At 42.5% G+C, this 21,055-nt stretch overlaps 1 protein-coding gene across 12 annotated transcripts in view; it reads right to left on the minus strand.

The window, feature by feature from the left end:
- Positions 1 to 21,055, minus strand: part of CDK14 (cyclin dependent kinase 14) — a 571,841-nt gene that overhangs the window by 444,598 nt on the left and 106,188 nt on the right. For 11 of the 12 annotated variants that reach the window (XM_061586439.1, XM_061586434.1, XM_061586445.1 and 8 more), the window contains one exon: positions 3,842 to 4,087. In XM_061586439.1, the coding sequence (XP_061442423.1) occupies positions 3,842 to 4,087 (246 nt within the window). Of the gene's footprint in view, positions 1 to 3,841; positions 4,088 to 14,153; positions 14,219 to 21,055 lie in introns of all 12 variants that reach the window. The other variant, XM_061586444.1, reaches the window with a different exon arrangement.

The raw sequence follows: 21,055 nt of genomic DNA on the forward strand, positions 1-21,055 counted from the left end.
AGTGTCTCCATCTTGCGAGGATTCAGACTCAGTTTATTGGCCCTCATCCAGCCTACATCCAGTCAAGGCAGCGGTCCAGGGCTTGCACAGCCTCTCCCACTTCAGATGTTACATAGAAATAGAGCTGGGTATCATCAGTGTACTGTTGACACCTCACCCCAAAGCTCCTGATGACCACTCCCAAGGGCTTCATATAAATGTTAAACAGTATGGGGGACAAGATGGTACCCTGTGGCACCCCACAGCACAACTGCCAGGGGCCCGAAAGACCATCACTCAATGCTATTCTCTGAAAATGACATTGGAGATAGGATCGGAACCAATGTAAAACAGTGCCTGTGATACCCATCTCACCAAGTCGGCCCAGAAGGATACTATGGTGAATGGTATCAAAAGCCTCTGCAAGATCAAGTAAGAGTAACAGGTCACACTTCCCCTGTCCTTCTCCCAAGGAAGGTCATCCATCAGGGTGAGCAAGGCTGATTCAGACCCAAAACAGGCCTCAACCTAGACTTGAATGGGTCAAGACAATCTGTTTCATCCAAGGTTATGTGACCTCCCCCTGGAAGTTGCACTATGGGGCCATATTCAGGTTCTTGTTATTAACCTATATAGTCCTTAACAACTCACTACCAGGTCACCTCAAGGACTACCTGCCCCTGAATAGACCTGTAAGATCACATAGATCTTGGGAACGTTTACTTGTGGCACCACACCCTACAGAATATCACAGGGCATTGAGATGAAAACAGGCATTTTCTATCAATGGCCCTGCACTTTGGAATGTGGTTCCCTCTTCCATACATAAAACATGATCCATCAGTTTTCTTCAGACATCTTGTAAAGACATATCTTTTTTTGCCCAGGCTTTCCCTGGCCCATAAGATTGGACCCTATTACTGAATTGTTTTTATCAATTTTTCCTCTTTCAACAGGCCTTTTAAGTTGAGACCTATCCCAGTCTGTGTCTGTGTTAGAATTGCTTGTTAATATGTTTTTTAAATGTTTTTAAAGCTTTTAAAAATGTATTTTAACATTTTCTTTTAATGTATTTTAAGGTCTGTTTTTATGATGTTTTAAAGTGTTTTTAGCGCTTCTGTTTGCCGCCCTGGGCTCCTGCTGGGAGGAAAGGCGGGATATAAATAAAATAATAAATAAATAAAATTTTTACAATACTGTTTTTATGTTTATATCTTTGTTTTTATGATACTGTTTTATTTTCTCCCTCTCCTGTAACACTAGAAACCATGGCTGATAAACTATGGAATTTTCTCCCATTAGATGTAATGATGGCCACCAATCTGAATGGCTTTAAAAAAGCATCAGACAAATTCATGAAAGACAAGGCTACCAATGGTTACTAGCCATGTTGGCCATCTTCCACTTATAGAGGCAGTATGCCTCTGGTTACCAGTTGCTGGAAATCACAAGTGGGGAGAAAGCTGTTACACTCAAGAACTGTAACATTACAACTTCCTGAAATGAACATATTGCTGGTTTACTCTGCCCCATGTATGCTATGCAGCTAACATTATATCTGCCCAATATTATCTACCCTGACTGGCAGCTGCTTACTAGGGTCTCCAGCAGAAGTCTTTTCCATCACCAGCTGCTATCTTATTCTACCCAGCTAAGCATACGATCAGGGCACACAGTCAGAGCACACAATTTCCTGGAGTTACTCCAGGTCACTCCCTTTTGTCTCTTCCTCCCTACACCTCTGCTGCCAAACTGCTGTTAGCTCTCCCTGTTCACTCACTCTCTGAACGCTGGCTCGTTTGCATATCCTCTGGAACAGTTGAGACAATTCCCTCTGCTCTGCTCAGTTAGGTGTCAGGAAACAGAATGAATTTTTTAATGCAATTTCTTTTCTCATTCATTGATGCAGAATGGTAAAAAAAATGCAGAAGAAATGTTCAGCACAGCATTAATATAGACAGGATATGGGAATTTGGTAGATGAAAAGTGCATCCCTATAGCCAGTGCAACATATAGATCACCTCTTGGTTACACATCTGACTATTAAAGAGCACTTGGCTTGACATGAACATTACCCACTTTCCTCCCCATATATTAATTCAGAATACATATTTCCTGATGCTGCCCACCTTCCATCAATTAACATAAATTTAAAAAAGCAACTACATCATCTTTGGCCTACAAAGGGTTGGTAAATTGCAACCACTTTTACTTAAAACCTCTGTGCAAATGTAACTGCCATTTATAGGGGGGTTTTCTTTGTAGTTTGGGAAAAATGCTTTATTGAGGAAAAATATTTCTACAGATTAAATTTACACATGTTCTTTGTTGCTTATATTTATATGCATTTTTTCACAAAACAACAAGATACTAATGTCACGCTTAAATATCTTGTTCTAAACTTGGGTCCAGGAATATGACATGTCCACAGGATATTAAATCTCAATATAAAATTATCCATGGAGCAATATAACATGCTCACAATGCCTCTAAAGAAGAATTTTAGTATCAACATTGAAGATCTCTTATGTCCTCAAGAGAACTAATTTCACAGTATTAAAAAGAAAACCTGAAAGTAAAAGACAATGCATCCCTTTGCCTTCTATTTGTGCAACTATTTTTTAAAGCTGATCAACTGAAGAGTTTGATGTATTTACCTCTGTTGATCACCTCTGTTTTGCATTGACTTTGTGAAAAATGCAAGCTACCCTCCATAGCCTAATAACTTTGTGATGCTTTGAATAAACATATAGTAAATGAATGGCTCTTCCAGATAGAAGGGATGTCTAGGCAAGAAAATGAAAGTACTCTTATCCAATGTGGCTGAGAGACATCTCTCTGAGAAGGCTCAAGTGATACCAGTCAGTCTTAAACAGCTTTTTCTTCCAGCTAGAAAGTGATAGCATTCTATTATTAGAGAATGACTAGTAATGGAAAAAATCAATTTACTGGTGAATTCCCATGCCAGTTAGAAATATTATTTGCATATTCTCCTTTAAGTCAATTAATATTATTTGCATTTTTCTTGAATTTGTATTCTTTATCTCAAAGGCCACATTATTGTATATATGCTACAGTGACAAGTAAAATGTCATTTTCATATACAATAATTTGGCAGGACACCTCTGGGCCACTGCCAGCACACCAGTCATAAACAAGGATGACATTTCATTTATCATTATTTTAAAGAAATATATATATCACATGGGGAAAACATAACATGTTCTGAGAGCCTTGTCTGCTTTATGATTTCACAAACTATTGTAGCTTGAGAAATGTTAGCTTAATCATAATGCCCTGTTTGACACCCCTCTCCAAGCAAAATTTTCAGCCTCAGACAAAAATAGTATGCTTTTAATTTTTATTTTGTTCATTGTGGAATATTTCTAATGAAAAGGTAGCACATAATTTTAAAATAAACCAGCCTGTCCTCCAAAATTTGAACTATGGTATATAGGTCATATGAAATCCCAAGAAGAAAACTGACAAATCAAACATATTAATAAACTAGTTATGAGAAATATCCAAAACTAAATGTTTTCTAGTGCTGTATTAACAACCAGTTTCCTTTTTTTGTTATATGGATAGGTTTCATAATGGTTACAGATGATGCTATAACTAGGATAACAGTCTTTTGGGAACATAATTCATGCAATGGAAAAACAGTTTAATTATTTGAATCAATTTGGATTGTACTTGTCTTTGAGACTAACTGCTCATAATTAAAGCAGAAAGATATGGCTGTTTTGAAAATATATCTAATCTCAGCATACCACTTTAAATTACACTGCTATTAAAAGCACCAAAACATTTGTAACTTGCTGGGGAATTTAGTTGAGATAAATGGCATGTCTGGACTTACAGAGCTAGGACTGGAATGTCGTCTGATTTTAGGAGATTCCTTCCCAGTGGATGAAGTCTTGAAGTTAATACAGGCATTGTTCTCTGAATGGACCCTCTTCACTTGATTATTTGGCTTTTCAAATGGATCAAAAGTGCTCTGTGTCCTCTGAACTCTGACTTTTTTGTCTTCTGGAATCGTGTCCAAGGGCTTGATCACAGAATCCATTCCTTGGCAGTTCCGTGTAGACATCTTTGTGACACATATCTAAAGGGAAAAGGGGAAGCTGTCTGTTAAATAACTTGATAAAGTACCATTGCTCAGGACAAAATCAGGCATTATGGGGGAACATCTCTTCCAGTACCAATTGCACCACTATCATAAGGACTGGAGATGTATTTGGAGGAGAAAATCAGCAGGCAGACGGGTCATGCTAACAATCACCAACCCTCCAATTCTCCCATATAAGTCATACCCAAGCTATTTTTAAAAGGTGTTTCCAGCCATGCTTCAATAATGGCAGAGAGCCCAGCTGAGGTGAAAACTGGGTACAATGGAAGGAAGATGCTGGGAAGAACTAGTGAGCACAGGAGAAACTAAGAATCCTCCCTCTTACTTATAAGCATCCCCCTTCCTGAATGCTCTTCCCCACCCTTAATCCCTCTTATCACATATGAGACAGGAACCACAGGTTTCACAAATAACATTTAGTATGATTCCTTAAGTGTTTTACCATTCAAAAATAGCAAGCATTGAAGTAGTATGTGTTTTGAAATGTTGAATACATTTATTACTTGTGAAAAGGCATACATGACTCCAATGTGCTTAAAAGAAAAGAAAAACAAGCACAATACAAATAAAAACAAAATAATTCAAAAGAAAAAAAATTATTATCTGGATAGGAACTTTATGTAAACTTTATCAGCCTATGTGATGATTGTCAAGAATAGTTAACTTTGAGCTAAGCTGGTCAAGCTAAAATGGTTCAACCAGAAGGAATTATGGGAGCTTGTTGATCCCTGGGATACTCTGCTGGAGAAGTCCAAGGCTTCAGTGCCAGACAGGCAATTTGCAAATGTCAAGAAGATGCAACTGAACCTTATCTATTATCCCTTATCTGCTTCCTGAGATCAAACTCAGGGAAAGTGGGTACTGCAGATCAGGACCCCTGGGTGCGACTGTCTAGCCCCCCTCATCTTCAAAGGAGGAGATCACAGAAGGGGCACCTAGGATGGCTAATTGGCCCCCTCCCTGTTGCCAGCTAAACTCCATAAAAATGAAGGGCAATCCTTCAGTTACTTGTTCCCGTTCCCTAATTCTAATTACTTGGACCTGCCTGACTATGCTGTTTGGGAACCAGGCATTACTGAAGTAAGTGACCTAGCTAGGTTAGGCAGAGGTTTGTTGTTTTTCTTTGTCTGTTTGAATCTCTCACTAATGTTATGCCAACATATCTCTTGTTAGCCCGGTTGAGGGCAATTAGCTTTTAAGGAAACAGATGCTGCTCTCTTTTTGTATGTACCTTTCTTTTCTTTTAAATAAACTACCCTTTTATTAATGGTGGAGCTAGTGACTCTAAATTCAGTCCTCGATCACTGGACGCTGCTGACTACCATTGGTTAATGTGGGTTAATGCTCTAGAGCAGGAGTAACAATAGGTCTGCTCTAGGATCTCAGTTAGCACTCTGAGGTCCCCTTCCTCAGAGTAGGGAGCTAAAAAGAGGGGTGGTGACAGTTCTGCCATAAAACTAATCCTGGAAGAGGGAGAGTTTACCTGGGAAGCAGTGGCCCAAGGGAATTGGGGCTGTTCTCAGAAGCAAAGAATCCCCTTGGGGTGCTGAGGTCAAGGGACCCCAGGGGAACAATCTTTGACAATGATAATACAGCAATGTCACATCATTAAGTCTTGATATCCAGTAAGTAAGTAAGTTATTATTTGATTTATATCCTGCCCTTCCTCCCAGCAGGAGCCCAGGGAGGCAAACAGAAGCACTAAAAACACTTGAAAACATCATAAAAACAGACCTTAAAATACATTGAAACAAAACAACATTTAAAACATTTTTGTTCTTCCCCAGTAGCTCGGTGAATGCCTTCTGACCTGAGGGTCTCATCTTCCAGCACTATCTCATGTTGCATTTTGGATACTCTGTTCAATGTCTGTAAGAAACATAAAAAACTGAAACCTGTTGCTTGTATTCAACCCACACACATTAATATTTGGTAGAGCCACCTTTCATTGCAATAACAGCTTTAAGTATCTTGGGGTAGGTATGTACCAGCTTTGCACACAGTGTCAGAGGGATTTCGGCTCATTCTTCTTGGCAGATTCGCTCCAGGTCGTTCAGGTTGGTTGGACATCGATTGTGGACTGCAATTTTCAAATAGCACCACACATTCTCAATAGCATTGAGATCAGGACTTCGATGGGGCCACTGTAGGACATTCACCTTTTTGTTCTTGAGCCAATCCAATGTTGCTTTGGCCTTGTGCTTGGGATCATTGTCCTGCTGAAAAGGGAATTTCCTCCCAAGCTTCAGTTTTTTAGTGGACTGATGCAGGTTACATTGCAGTATTTCCCTGTATTTTGCTCCATCCATTTCTCCTTCAATTTTAACAAGATGCCCAGTCCCTGCTGATGAGAAACATCCCCACAGCATGATGCTGCCACCACCATACTTCACGGTAGGGATGGTGTGTCTTCAGGCATGGGCAGTGTTAGGTTTGCGCCACACACAGTGCTTTGAGTTTTGGCCAAAAACCTCTATCTTGGTCTCATCTGACTACAAAACCTTTTCCCACATTTATTTATTTATTTTATTTATTTCATTCCATTTCTATACCGCCCCTAGCCAATGGCTCTCTGGGCGGTTCACAGCAAGGAATAAAATACAATACAGTAAAAAGAAATCAGATAAAATCCCTAAAACAGACAACTTAAGCATTTAACAACTTGATATAAAATTAACTTAACATTAAGCAATTAAAATGCCTGGGAGAATAAAAAGGTTTTAACCTGGCGCCGAAAAGATAGAAGAGTAGGCGCCAGGCGCACCTCATCGGGAAGACTGTTCCATAATTCGGGGCACTCTCATGCTTTCTGGCAAACTCCAGATGTGCTTTTTAGTGGTACTTTTTGAGTAACAGCTTCTTCCTTGTCACTCTCCCATACAGGCATGTTATGCAGAGCTCTTGATATGATTGAATGGTGCACCATTACTCCACTCCCAGTCACTGAACTCTGTAACTCCTTCAAAGTGATTGTTGGCCTCTCTGTGGCTTCTCTCACAAGTCTCCTTTTTGTTCGAATCCTGAGTTTTGAGGAACGGCCTTTTCTTGGCAGTGCCTGGGTGGTGTGATGCAGCTTCCACTGACTGATTATTGATCCAACTGTGCTCACTGGGATATCCAAACACTGGGAGATTATTTTGTACCCTTTTCCTAATCTATGCATTTGTATTACATTATCTCTCACTTCTGTAGAATGCTCTTTGGTCTTCATTTTCCTTCAGATCCATAGCCTGACCAATGATCCTTCGACAGTGGGGCTTTTATCCTGACAATGTGATAGCAACTTTAATGGACCACAGGTGGAGGCCAATGGTAAAGTAATTGTGTCCTCGATAGGGCAATTTCTTTCATCTGTGTAAACTGGGAGCTTCCACAGCATAGGGGTTGAATACTTAAGCAAGCAATATGTTTCTGTTTCTTACAAACATTTCCCAACATAAAACGTCACCTTACAATAATTGATTTTGAGTTTCAGTGTTTCAAAATAAAATATCATACAGAACAAAATTACAATGTGCCATTCGTAATTCAGTAATATGAGAGCACTGGTCAGGGGTCTGATTACTTTTGCAAGGCACTGTATGTTCACCACTTGAAGCCTGCAGCATCACGGGTAACTAAGCAATTTCATATTTATCTTTAATCTGGTATCACTTCATGTACAATACTTCCACAGAATAAATTCAGACATTCAATTGCCAGTTGTTCATGCAATTCAATGAGATGGTTCTCCAAGTTACAGGTAGACATGAGACTCATCAGTGACCATTGGCCATCATGACAATATAGAACCTCTAAATAGAGGCAATATTATTTAAGGGATTTATACGCCACTTTTCAACAGATTCCCAGGACAGCTTACAATATACCTTTGAATATTAGTTGCTGGGTAGCAACAATGGGAGAGGATTATTGCCTTCATTACTGCTTGTGGTCTTACCAGAGACAACTGGTTGGATACTGTGGAAGACAGGATACTAAAGTGAACAAAGTGTTTGAGTCATCAAACAGACCCTTTCTTAAACATTTTAAATGCTGTAAGTAGGACAGGAGGGCAGGACATAAAATAATAGGTTAAGTTACAGGAAGCCAGATTTGAACTGAACATCAGGAAAAACTTCCTAAGTGTTAAAGCAGGATGACAATGGAACCAATTACCTAAGGAGGTGATGGGCTCTCCAACACTGGAGATATTCAAGAAGCAGCTGGACAGGCATCTACTGGGTATGCTTTAATTTGGATTCCTGCATTGAGCAGGGGGGTTGGACCCGTTGGCCTTATAAGGGCCCTATGATTCTATGAAAAGGCCCTGCAAAATGGAGACATGTCAGAGGACGTTTTTATCCCATAATTTCATTTCTGTGCCCATTTTCAACATACAGGGAGATTTGCTACAGAAGGGAAAAATTAAAATATGATTTTCTACAACAGTCTCAGATAGTACGATCAGTCATTCTACAACCCCAAGCTTTGTAGACCAGATTTTAGCATTTCCTGATCAGTCGTTCTACATGCAAACCAGGACTCTCAGAATGGCATGCCCAGGGCTCCCAAGGTGGTGTCTTGTGCAAGTCCTGGCAATGTCTCAAGCCAAGTGGAACTATACCAGTTGCTTTCAGACTTCTAAGGAATGGATGATGCATTGTAGTCCTGGTATTTGAAGCTGGTCTATGCATTTCCAGCAAGTGTCTTGATAGACCATTACATTTTGAGGAGAGAATTATCTCCATAGAAACCAAACAATTCTCTGTAACATTCACATATTGCATTAAGGTTGCCTTTAGTTCAAACTCTGTACAGTGCCAAAGCTATTCATAACCACCACCATACAAATGGAATGTCAAAAAGTTAGAATTTTAAAAGGAATATGCTGATATCTAAAGCAGAAGCGGAGATGAAGCACATGAACAAACTCTTACAGAAACCATTTTGTCAGTTAAGTACCGTTGTAGGGACATTGAATTTATTCCTCAGCAGTATTTTGCTTGTACATAAGATAAGAGGCACAAGCTACCTAGAGGCTCCTTTACTGTCTGAACTTCAGATCTGCTTCCAGAATATGTTCCTCTTGTCTCTATCGTATTCTGCATGTACATAGCCTGCCTGTACATTACTGCATAAAAAAGCCCAAGCACACACAGCCATAAGAAATCACACACAATGTGTATGTCTGTACTTAATAAGTTGCCTTATCCTTATTATTCGCTACTGGCTATGGAGCTTTCTATAATAGAAGTTTGAACACTGCATAAATAACAGGGTTCAGGATATTGTGAATGCATCACTGTGTGATGGGGAGGTGCCAGCTGCCCTTAAAGAGGTAGTGGTGCAGGCACTCCTTAAAAAGCTCACCCTAGACCCAATGGTGTGACACCTACCAGTTGTGGAAGGTGGTGGAGAGAGTGGTGGCAGAGCAATTGCATGACACTAATTATTTGAATCCAATAGATTTGAATCTGGGTTCAGGCCTGGGTTCAGGACTGAATCAGTCTTGGATGCCGTGATGGATAACCTGTATCAGGCGAGGGGGAGTGTGACCCTATTACTATTACTTGATCTCTCAATGGCTTTTGATACTATTGGCTATGTTATCTTAGATCAGCTATGTGGGATAGGTATCAGAGGCACCACACTATGGTGGTTCCATTCCTATCTGCATGATTGAGTCCAGAGAGCAGCATTGGGGGAATGCTCTTTGACTCCCTATCACCTATGCTTTGGGGTTCCATAGGATACTATTTTGTCTCCAATGCTATGTAACATCTATATGAAGCCACTGGAGCAGTCATTAGGAGTTTGGAGTTCGGTGGCATCAGCACGCTGATGACACACAGCTCTAAATCTCCACAATATCTGAATCAGGAGAGGCTGTGCATGATCTGAACCAGTATCTAAATGCAATGGTGGACTGGATGAGGGCCTATAAACTGAGTTTGAATCTTGGGAAGACAGAGGCTCTGTGGGTGAGTGGTTCCCGTATCTGGAACATAGGCCAGTTGCTTGTTCTTCATGGGGTTGTACTTTCTCTAAAGGAATAGGTATGTAGCTTGTCATGGACCCCAAGGAAAACTTGTGGCAGGAATGGGAGGAAAAAGAGTGGGGTATAGAACTTCGCTCGAGAAACTCCTCAAAATAACTTGCGCTTAGCAATAAAGGCTAAAAAAACTGAGAATTATCCTATAGAGTGAAGTCTCCACCTCTCTCTGATATATAAGTTAGCAATGCCTGCAATTCTGTTGTGACAATTTGTCTTTGCCCCCTCCACCATGCTTAGTTTGTATTCTGAAATAAGTCCAGTGTGTTCCTGTATCCTCATTCATGCTTAGATTGTGATGCTGCATTCCTGTACTGATTAATGAGAAAAAATCCAGTTTCCTGAATCCTGAGTCTGTTTCTTGGTTGGGAGCCAGGACACACTGAGGGGGTACTCCAGGATACATCTTTGTCATTAGAGGCCCAAACGACCTCAGTGGCTAGGACTGCCTTTTTCCAGCTTCCTCTGGTATGCCAGCTACAGCTACATCTGGATCAGGACAACTCTACAGTACTGCAATGGGCTCTATTTGGGGCTGTCCTTGGGTCTAGCTCAAGGTCCACCTGGTACAGAATGCAGCAGCTAGACTGCTGATGGGGGCACACAGCCATTTGCACAGGCTGCCCATATGCTACCAGGCCAGGTGCAAAGGTCTTGTGTTGATATACAAAGCCCTGAACAACTTGGGTCCAGGATATCTTTAGGCCCACCTGAGCTCTTATATCCCAGACTGATCACTGAGATCATCAGGAGTGATTTTAGTTGTTCCCAGTGTTACAGAGGCCCGACTGGCCTCAAACAGAAGTCAGGCATTTAGCGTTGCTGGTCCCATGCTATAGAACACTCTTCCAGGAGAGATTCAGCAGGCATCCTTACTTTTGACTTTTAAGTGTCTCCTGATGACTTTTTTGTGCTGACAGGCCTATGCAGCTTTTTTAAAAAAAACTGGAGTAGCCAGCCATTTAATTATTGTTTGGTATTGTTTTAAGATATTTTAATGTTGTAATACTGCCCTGTTTTGATAGAGGGCGGTATTATAAACACTTTTACAAATAAATAGAATTAGACGTCAACACTTTGTATGATGAAACAATAGTCAAGATTCAATACAGGCACACCCCGCTTAACGTCACCTCGCTATGACGTACATGCTCCATATGCCTGTATTTCTCCAGAAACGCAGCGCAGCAGCAGAGGCTTTTAACGCGTGGGGGTTGAAATAGACACAATCGCGCCACCACAAATCAGCTGGGAGGCGCGGCAGCCCAGCAGCAGAGGCTTTAGACCGCGGGGGTGGAAATAGATGCGGTCGCGCCACCGCAAATCAGCTGGGAGGCGTGATCGCGATCAGCTGAGAGGTGCGGCAGCGCAGCAGCAGAGGCTTTAGTGCGGGGATTTGAAGCTACTCATGAAGGAAAGGTAAAAAAAGTTTTAAAAGGTAGTGCTTCACTTTAAGGACATTTTTGGTTTACGTACTCACTCTGGTCCCATTGAGTATGTTAATGTGAGGTATTACTGTACTATTTTCATGGAGGGTGGAGGAAGAATAATAAGCCCATTTACATATGAAAATACATAAAAATGTATTATTTATTGGTCTTGCTAGTCACTTGTTACACAAAGGTCTCCAAGTGACTTAAAATGAAATGGAAATGGACTGCCTTCAAGTCGATCCCAACTTATTGCGATCCTATGAATAGGGTTTTCATGGTAAACAGTATTCAGAGGGGGTTTACCATTGCCTCCCTTTCAGGCTAGTCCTCTCCAGCTGGCTAGGGCCTGCTCAGCTTGCCACAGCTGCACAAGCCAGCCCCTTCCTTGTCCACAACTGCCAGCTGGGGGGCAACTGGGCTCCTTGGGACTATACAGCTTGCCCACAGCTGCAGAGGTGGCAGGGCACATAACTGTGGGGGTGATCTTTAGCTGGCCCTTTACACCCAGGAGACTCGAGCAGGGATTTGAACTCACAGACTCTGGCCTCCCAGCCAGGCTCTCCTCCCCACTGTGCTATACCAGCTGTGTCCAAGTGACTTACAGCATATTTAAAAACATACGCTTAAGTAAAAATACATTATAGGAATTGATACATTCACACAAAAACACATGTAATTCATAAAAAGCTATAATCTGCATCTTTATTAGAACTGTTTTAAGATGTTTTAAATGTTTTATCATTTGTGTTCTTGGCACCATGGTTCCTTTCGGAGAACGGACAGGATATAAATTAATTAATTAATAAAAAATTAAAAACATTCAGGTATAGTAGAAAGTACAGACTTCTTAATGACTGTCTGGAGTCAAAGTGGTTGCTGAGCTTTACCACTGAATTATGGCTTCTCTCTTGACTCTCTAATTCATAACATACTTTGGATAAATTCATGCGTTACCTTAACATCAACATTTGTATAGCACTTTCAACTGTTCAAAGTGTTTCACTTGTGTTATCTACTTGAAATCCTTAAACAACCAAATTACAGGAAATGTTATTATCCCTGTATTGCAAATTTGAGGTGGGTGGACTGAGGCTGACAGAGTGGCTTGACTAAGGGCACCTAGTGAATTTGAAGCAGAAGCATGATTCAAATTGAATCAGGAGCTCCTGATTGGTACATTAGTCATTGCCATAAAATAAATTATGGTTTAGTGTGAATGAGTGCACCAGCAGGCATATTGCTCCTCCTTACTCCTGCCGTGCTGCCAGGAACTGTGTCATCTGAACCCAGGCTCAGAGTTGTTGTTTTTTCCTCTCCAAACAAACCACAAAAGAAGCCACGTTTTGAGCTTACCATTCATAGTTTCCTTGGGGACAAATCTATGCACAATAAGGGTCTTCTCTTCAATGCAACCAGAAGACTGTAATACATATAAAATGGTTCTGTATTGCACTCAAAACATAATCCAGTATATACAATTGTTACAATAAGGCACACCAAATTGACCTGAAATATACAACCCATGCAATCATTAAAACAAAGTATAAAATAGTCTTGAACAACAGAGTTTCATGAAAAAAGGGGGGGGAGTTGTGAAAACAAACTGTTCAGATGGGTTGGTCGTTACAAAAAACTGTTTGGCACTCAGATGGAAGTGTCTTTTGGAGATTGAGATTTCAGCAGAAGGAATTGCATTTAATCACCAGATGTGTGGGAGGATTTCAGTCTGGCAGCAACAGCTCAAACTGAAATCCAAGAGAAAAATCTTTTCCGAAAGAATTTGCTTTTCCTAAGGAATTAGAAGCTAACAATACATGAATTTGAAAATGATATTGAATTGAAATGACTGATTACTGATACTCCATTATTCCGATCTAGTTTAGCTTTGCTGTAAAAACTACAAGAGTTGTCTTTTTCAGGCCAATTTTGTATGCCTTCTCGTAACAATTACATATGCTGGATTATCATGGGTTTAGTTCTTGGGTATTGGGTTTGGAGACAAACCAACCATGAGCCCCATTTGTATGGATAACACGTTTCCTGGCAGAGCAGCAGAACAAAGAACAAAACACCCACAATTTTAGCAACATGCTCCACCATGCTGCTCATTTCCATTAAACTTAAGTTTAATTTAACTATGTCTTAATGTGGTTAGTACACCAGCTACGTTTTGTTGCTAATATGCATATATAATGGCTCACTCACATTAAGTGGTCTACTTCTAAAGTCTGGAACATACAAGCAGGAAACAAATACATAGTAATTGTCACTCTTTGGAATAAGATCTCGTATCTGCTATGTCAACTCACAAGTCAGTTGTTCTGGAGATGCAATGGTATTGTAGTAGATTTAGTCAGCTGTGCTTCTTGCCTGCTGAACAGCAGTGCCAGGCAGTCCACAGTAAGCTTCAAAATGTTTTGTATTTGAGAGCTAAACTTTATATATCTTTTATATAGTCCACCTACAAATCATATCTGAAGCTGTTTTCTTGCTCAATACAGTATAATGTACATAATCTGGCAAATATTGGACATCTTATTTAGAATTAAAGGATTTGCAGAACATGAGAACTCACATGTCATGAGGATGGGAGCCTGAACTCTTCAATCTTGAAGCAATGGTGAGCACATAATGCAGAAACTACATCCCCAGAGAATGTAAACAAATGAAAAATAAAATTTTGATGAAACAAGTGGCACGATAATATGTATCTTATTAGTGTGGCTGATATAAAATGTTAGTGTGGGGGTCATCAATCCAGCATCTGTAAGCATTATGGTGCCCATGAAAGCCTTCATGGGCACCTACAGGCAGGGCCCCCAGTCTGATCTTCCTTTTACAAAAAAGTTTCTAGCCCTCCTAGAAAGGAAGTTATGAAGCAAAATATACATTCACCTTTCTAAGTAATTTTTATTTTGCTTAGAAACCCTGGCTGTTTTTAGCTAGTGAGTGAACTCAGAGCAGTGAATAATAAGTGAGTTAAGCAATGGAAATCACTGGAGTCCTAAAGAACTTCTGTTTTCCCCTCCCCTTTAGTGCATTTTTCCTGGCTCTGTCTTATTTTCTAGCAGCCCTTGGAATTTCCATAGTTTGCCCTTCCTTTTTATCTAGCAACCAGGGTACATGTTTTCTGTTGTGGGTTCATTTGATATCAGGCAGTCCCTAGACGTTATTTTCTGCAAATACTACTGTACAATAAGTGTGGGTGAATGTTAAAGAATCCCCTCCCCACAAGACAACTTGTGAAAACTTTGCAAAGAGGCTCGGGCATGTCTCCTGCTGTGGAGGAGCTGATGTCAGGGAACTCATTAAGAAATCACTGCCATCATTAAACCCACAGTACAATGCTGAGGATGTCCTTGAGGAGTCTTGGTGGGGAAGTGGAGACCTGCTGAAGAACCCTTGGAGCTGTCAGAAGAGGAGGTGTAGCTACCCCACAGTCCTCCAGAGGTGTCAAAAGGTCCAACAATGGGCAGAAGAGCCACAACATAGCACATGCTCAGCTAGTGAATAAGGAACCTCCTCATAAGGAAACCCTGGAACATCTTCACTACCAGTAGCTGTGGTTAGGGCATAGCTTAGGAGGGCAGCATATATGAGATCTCCCCCCTGAGCCTTCTAGTTGCTGGAAACGTCAGAGGTCTTGGCACCTTGCTCCCAATTCTAGTTCCCTTCTTGTGTCATAGCTTGTCTGAATTCCCTGCAAGGCCGACCTTGGACTTTTGTCTTACCTTGCTTCTGCATTGTGTTATGGACCTACACTCTGTGCTTGACCTTGGTTTGTTTGGACTCTGTTGCACCTGCACCCCTGGCCTCTCTGGTATTTTGCTAAGAGGCTTATTCCTCCTGGAAGAGTGGCAGTAGCCAAGCATGACATTACCACATAATCAGGAACCAAAATATTTAATAAAATATTTGTCTAGATAGATCAATCTAATAAGTTGCTATGAAGAGCTTTAATATTTATTAGAACTGTTCACTTTTCTGCAATAAAGAGGACTATTTATTATTTATTTATTACATTTACATCCCACCCTTCGTCCCAGTAGGAGCCCAGGGCAGCAAACAAAAGCACTAAAAACACTCTAAAACATCATAAAAATATAAAATATATTACAATAACATCTTTAAAGACATATTAAAACAAAACATATTTAAAAACATCCTTTTAAAAAATCTTTAAAAAAATCTTAAAAGCAATTGCAGCACATACACAGACAGGGATAAGATCTCTACTTAAGAGGCTTGTTGAAAGAGGAAGGTCTTCAGTAGGGATCGAAAAGATAACAGAGATGGCGACTCTCTAATATTTAAACAGAGGGAATTCTAAAGGGTAGGTGCCACTACACTAAAGGTTCACTTCCTGTGTTGTGCGGAACAGACCTCCTGATAAGATGGTATCTGCAGGAGGCCCTCACTTGCAGAGTGTAGTGATCAACTGAGTATATAGGGGGTAAGACAATCTTTCGGATATCCTGGTCCCAAGCTGTATAGGGCTTTGTACACCAAAACCAGAACCTTGAACTTAGCCTGCTAGCAGGCTGTTTGGTCAAAATGTTCACAGCTTCAAGCATGGAATGTTTCCAATACAAGACCCAATAGCTTGCATAGAATCTTGGGAATCTCACCTACGACATTTGTAGCAGTCATGGTTACTAAGGGTATGTTCAAACAATACTTTGACCCCAGGACTGTACGCCCAGGAGAAAACACCAGCAATGGAAATGGGGCTCACATGCTCCCTCTTCTTTACTGTGAGGGAAAAGCAGACATACAATGAATGAATGAATGGAATGAATGAGACGGGGGGGGATATCTGACTCAAAAGATTAAAACCACCCAGAAAGGGGTAGAAATCAAATAGTAATACTTGCTCTTTTCATTCTATTCACTACCAAGTTAGAACACAAACTCTTGCTTTAGCTGTTGGAAGAGCAGCCTTTGTTGTCATATGAATTTAGGGAATGGACCGTTAACTGAGGCATCCTTGGAGTATAGTTCTTTTGGATTAATTGGGTTGTCTGATTTGGAGTAACTATCTGCTCCAAATATGCTCTGCTGGTATGTTTGTAAATAGAACATATATTATGAAAAGGGCAATTGTGTGTTTCGTTATAACCAGGGCATTTGTCTATTCTACCTATTCTAATTTCTGGACTTTGTGCTGTTAGTAATGATGAATGGATACAAATTAAGAAGTTATACATTAATAATAAATAATAATAATAATAAATTTTATTTCTAGGCCGCCTATCTGGCCGCACAAGCGGCCACTCTAGGCGGCGTACAAGATAAAGTAAAATACAACATACAAACTACATAAAAACCCAAGAACTACAATATAAAACGAAACCGAACCCACCCATAGCTAAAACCAATGGCACCCAAAAGAAAACAAAAACAAAACAAAAGACAAAACCCCAGGCCACCTCAGCCAGCCGGCTTATGTATCCCTCCCAAGAGGGACAGGTGATGGAAATTAGTCACAGCTGGCTGGGTACCTGGGACCTGGTCCTGCGGGAGGCACGTCTGCCAGGCAGCAGTCCCACTGGGAAGGGTGGTAGAAATGGTGTTCCAACAGCAGCAGCAACAGCAGGCTCTCCTTCCCTGGGTGGCGATGTTCTCCTTCTTCCTGCAGGCACTGGGTCTCCCAGGCCACCTCAGCCAGCCGGCTTATGTATCCCTCCCAAGAGGGACAGGTGATGGAAATTAGTCACAGCTGGCTGGGTACCTGGGACCTGGTCCTGCAGGAGGCACGTCTGCCAGGCAGCAGTCCCACAGGGAAGGGTGGTGGAGGTGGTGTTCCAACAGCAGCAGCAACAGCAGGCTCTCCTTCCCTGGGTGGCGATGTTCTCCTTCTTCCTGCAGGCACTGGGTCTCCCAGGCCACCTCAGCCAGCCGGCTTATGTATCCCTCCCAAGAGGGACAGGTGATGGAAATTAGTCACAGCTGGCTGGGTACCTGGGACCTGGTCCTGCAGGAGGCACGTCTGCCAGGCAGCAGTCCCACTGGGAAGGGTGGTGGAGGTGGTGTTCCAACAGCAGCAGCAACAGCAGGCTCTCCTTCCCTGGGTGGCGATGTTCTCCTTCTTCCTGCAGGCACTGGGTCTCCCAGGCCACCTCAGCCAGCCAGCTTATGTATCCCTCCAAAGAGGGACAGGTGATGGAAATTAGTCACAGCTGGCTGGGTACCTGGGACCTGGTCCTGCAGGAGGCACGTCTGCCAGGCAGCAGTCCCACTGGGAAGGGTGGTGGAAATGGTGTTCCAACAGCAGCAGCAACAGCAGGCTCTCCTTCCCTGGGTGGAGATGTTCTCCTTCTTCCTGCAGGCACTGGGTCTCCCAGGCCACCTCAGCCAGCCGGCTTATGTATCCCTCCAAAGAGGGACAGGTGATGGAAATTAGTCACAGCTGGCTGGGTACCTGGGACCTGGTCCTGCAGGAGGCACGTCTGCCAGGCAGCAGTCCCACTGGGAAGGGTGGTGGAGGTGGTGTTCCAACAGCAGCAGCAACAGCAGGCTCTCCTTCCCTGGGTGGCGATGTTCTCCTTCTTCCTGCAGGCACTGGGTCTCATTAATTAATCATTAATTTTGGGTTACTCAGAAAGCCACACAAATTCACACAAAGTGTTTCTAATTTTTATTCTGGAGTACTCTTGTAAAAGAGCAAAATACAGAGGGAAGAACATTTGTTATCTGCTTAGTGACTTTTCATATTCTTCTGCTACCACTAGGGTGGTGGAGAGATTGTGATGTCACCTTTCTATTAAGCACTCCAATGGGGGAAGCAAGGACACCATAAAACAGTTAAAAAAATACGACTCTGGGGGGGGGGAGAGAGAGAGAGGATCTTTTTTTAAAAAAACTCCATTCTAGAGTGCTGGTACATTTGTGCAGAAACAGGGCAAAATTCAGAGAGAGAAAGTGTGCAGGTAGCAATGTAAGGACACACATGCACAAATTCAGTTAACAGTCCAAAATTCTCTTTTCTCAGCAGAAGACAAATAGAACAGAACTGCAGAACAGAGCAGAACTAGAGGAAACCTACCTCATCTCTGATGCACATGAACTCAATAAGTGGCTAGAAAAGGAAGGTGTCCAGTAAGTTAAGACAGAAGGCAAGTGAGTTGACGGAGGTGGTTTTGGCTGTGATGGTCCACGAGGACATCAATATTCACATCAGGTCCTTCTAGGGAGGGGCTGATTCAGGATTTCATGGACGCAATAAGAACTATGGGCTATTACAATACATTGTTGGCCTGACACACTCCACAAAACCTACTTGGGACCTGGTATTGTTAGCCACACAGGAGTTCAGTGGTCTTGAAATGGAGGAGGGGGCTGTGTAACCCCGCTGTCATGGTCAGACTACCTCTCAGTGAGGTTCAGATTGGCAAGTAGACATCACCTTCTACAGGGTGATGAGCCCATGAAGCAGGTCTGCCCTCAAAGTCCTATGGAAGCCAATTGGTTCCTGAATGCTCTTAGGAAATTCCAACTGACACGGCTGGTGCTCCTGTCTTCAGGTCTCACTTTAAAACAGCAATACGGACACAGTAACTTTCCAGTATCCTCTCCCATATTGCAAGACCTTAGCTGGCTCCTTGGTTCCCTGGAGCCATAAAAAAGCAATGAGATGAACAAAACATAGATGGTGCAAGTTTCATGATGAGTATGACTCAATACTAGTACAAGAACATTATTGTGGCAGTGATGGCAACAAATTGTGCTTATTTCTCTGCCACCACTGCATCCTTCATTAACTATCCAACTAAGCTTTTCTGGTTGGTAACAAAAAATCTGGAAAAAGTTATATTAGAAAAGTTAGAGGCCTGCTATGACAAATTTGCAAAGCATTTTGAGGATACTCACTCTGACCTTAACACAATATTCATACAGTTCCTGTGAGGCATGCAAAGCACCATCGAGTCTGAGTTTTTGGGACCAGTTTCAATTGATGCTTAAAGAGTTCAGCCTACCACCTGTATTCACTATCTTTGCCCATCCAAAGGGAACTGACTGGGAGATCCAGGAAGTGATTAACGCCTTCATGGCCACCTTGGAAGAGATAGTTGTAAAGAAACTTGGAATCCTGGAGATTTTAACTACTATTGTCCAGTCACAAATATTAAGCAATGTGTTAAGAAAGTTGTGGTAGTTTAGCTCCAGGTGTTCTTAGATGAAACAGATTACCTAGACCCATCTGAGTGCTGCAAGGACTGGAACCCACTGCCTGACCATGACTCCAGAGAGAGGCTGCAGTCAATCTTGCAGCCTCTTGCATCCGCTCCTGGCTGGGTCAGGGGGCATAAAAGCCCGACTGTCCTTGGGCAGCGGATCTGCCGCTGGCAGAGTCACCACCAAAGGGGGTTGCCCCTTGGGGAGTCCCTTGGGGAGTCATGAGGGCTCTACCCCCTATATTTTTAAAAACCAATCTGGTGGAGATTGGTAGTGAGGAGGGTGTATGGCGCATGTGTAGCTCCTGTGCAGGGTGAGAGCCTGCGTAGTGAACTGAACAGCAGAAAGTCGCCAGATGCCTTCAGAGTAAGAGTCTGTAACTGGCAGAAGGCTGACCCTTCCTGGGTGTGAGACGGGGGGGGAGTAGATGTGCCCTGTGTGAAAAATACTGAGTGGGGTTGACTGTTCCCAATTATCTCAGAGGCATACTGGGATAATTGGCTCAGGTAGGTTTTGTGGGTGGCCTCTTGTTGGGTTCATATCAGGTATTTAGGAGGAGTCTTCGTATGGAAGAAAATGGGTGATGCCACCCCAATTTCAGTGATCATGGGTAGAGGGAGGTATAGCCATGCGGAGGTGGTGAGCTACCACAGAAGACGAGGGCAAGGCTATTTATGCCTTGTTCTTCGCTCCCACTTCTCTCATGGACGGGTTCCTCATTGCTCATCTGCTGTGCCCACTGGCCTGTGTGTGCTGTTGTTTCACGCCAAATCGGCACACAATAAGACCACACTCATCCATGATTTAATCATGAATAAAGGTGCCAATTCGGTGTACTTTACCGAGACCTGGGTGGGCAAGGCTGGGAGGAGTTGATCCAGTTTTGCCTACCTGGATCCTCGGTGCAACACCAGCACAGGCTGCAAGGATGGGGGGGGAGTTGCTATGGTCTACAGAACTTCCATCTCTGTCACCAGGAAACCACTCTGTCTTGAAGCTGGCTGTGAGGGCCTGCACCTGGTGTTGGGCAAAGGAGACAGGAAACTAGGGATGCTGCTGGTGTACCATCCATCCTGCTGCCCAGCAGCTTCTCTGACCAAGCTGGAGGAGACCGTCTCAGCTGTGGTATTGGAGGAGCCTGGAACGGTAGTCCTAGGTGATTTCAATGTTCATGCTGAGGCTGCCTCTAGTGTTCCATCTCAGGACTTCATGGCCTCCATGATGACCATAGGGTTGTCTCAAGTTGTCACTGGCCCAACACATAGGGAAGGGCACACCTTCAACTTGGCTTTTGCTCCAGAT

The sequence above is a fragment of the Rhineura floridana genome, chromosome 10 (assembly GCF_030035675.1).
Source record: "Rhineura floridana isolate rRhiFlo1 chromosome 10, rRhiFlo1.hap2, whole genome shotgun sequence".
Classification (NCBI taxonomy): Eukaryota; Metazoa; Chordata; class Lepidosauria; order Squamata; family Rhineuridae; genus Rhineura; species Rhineura floridana.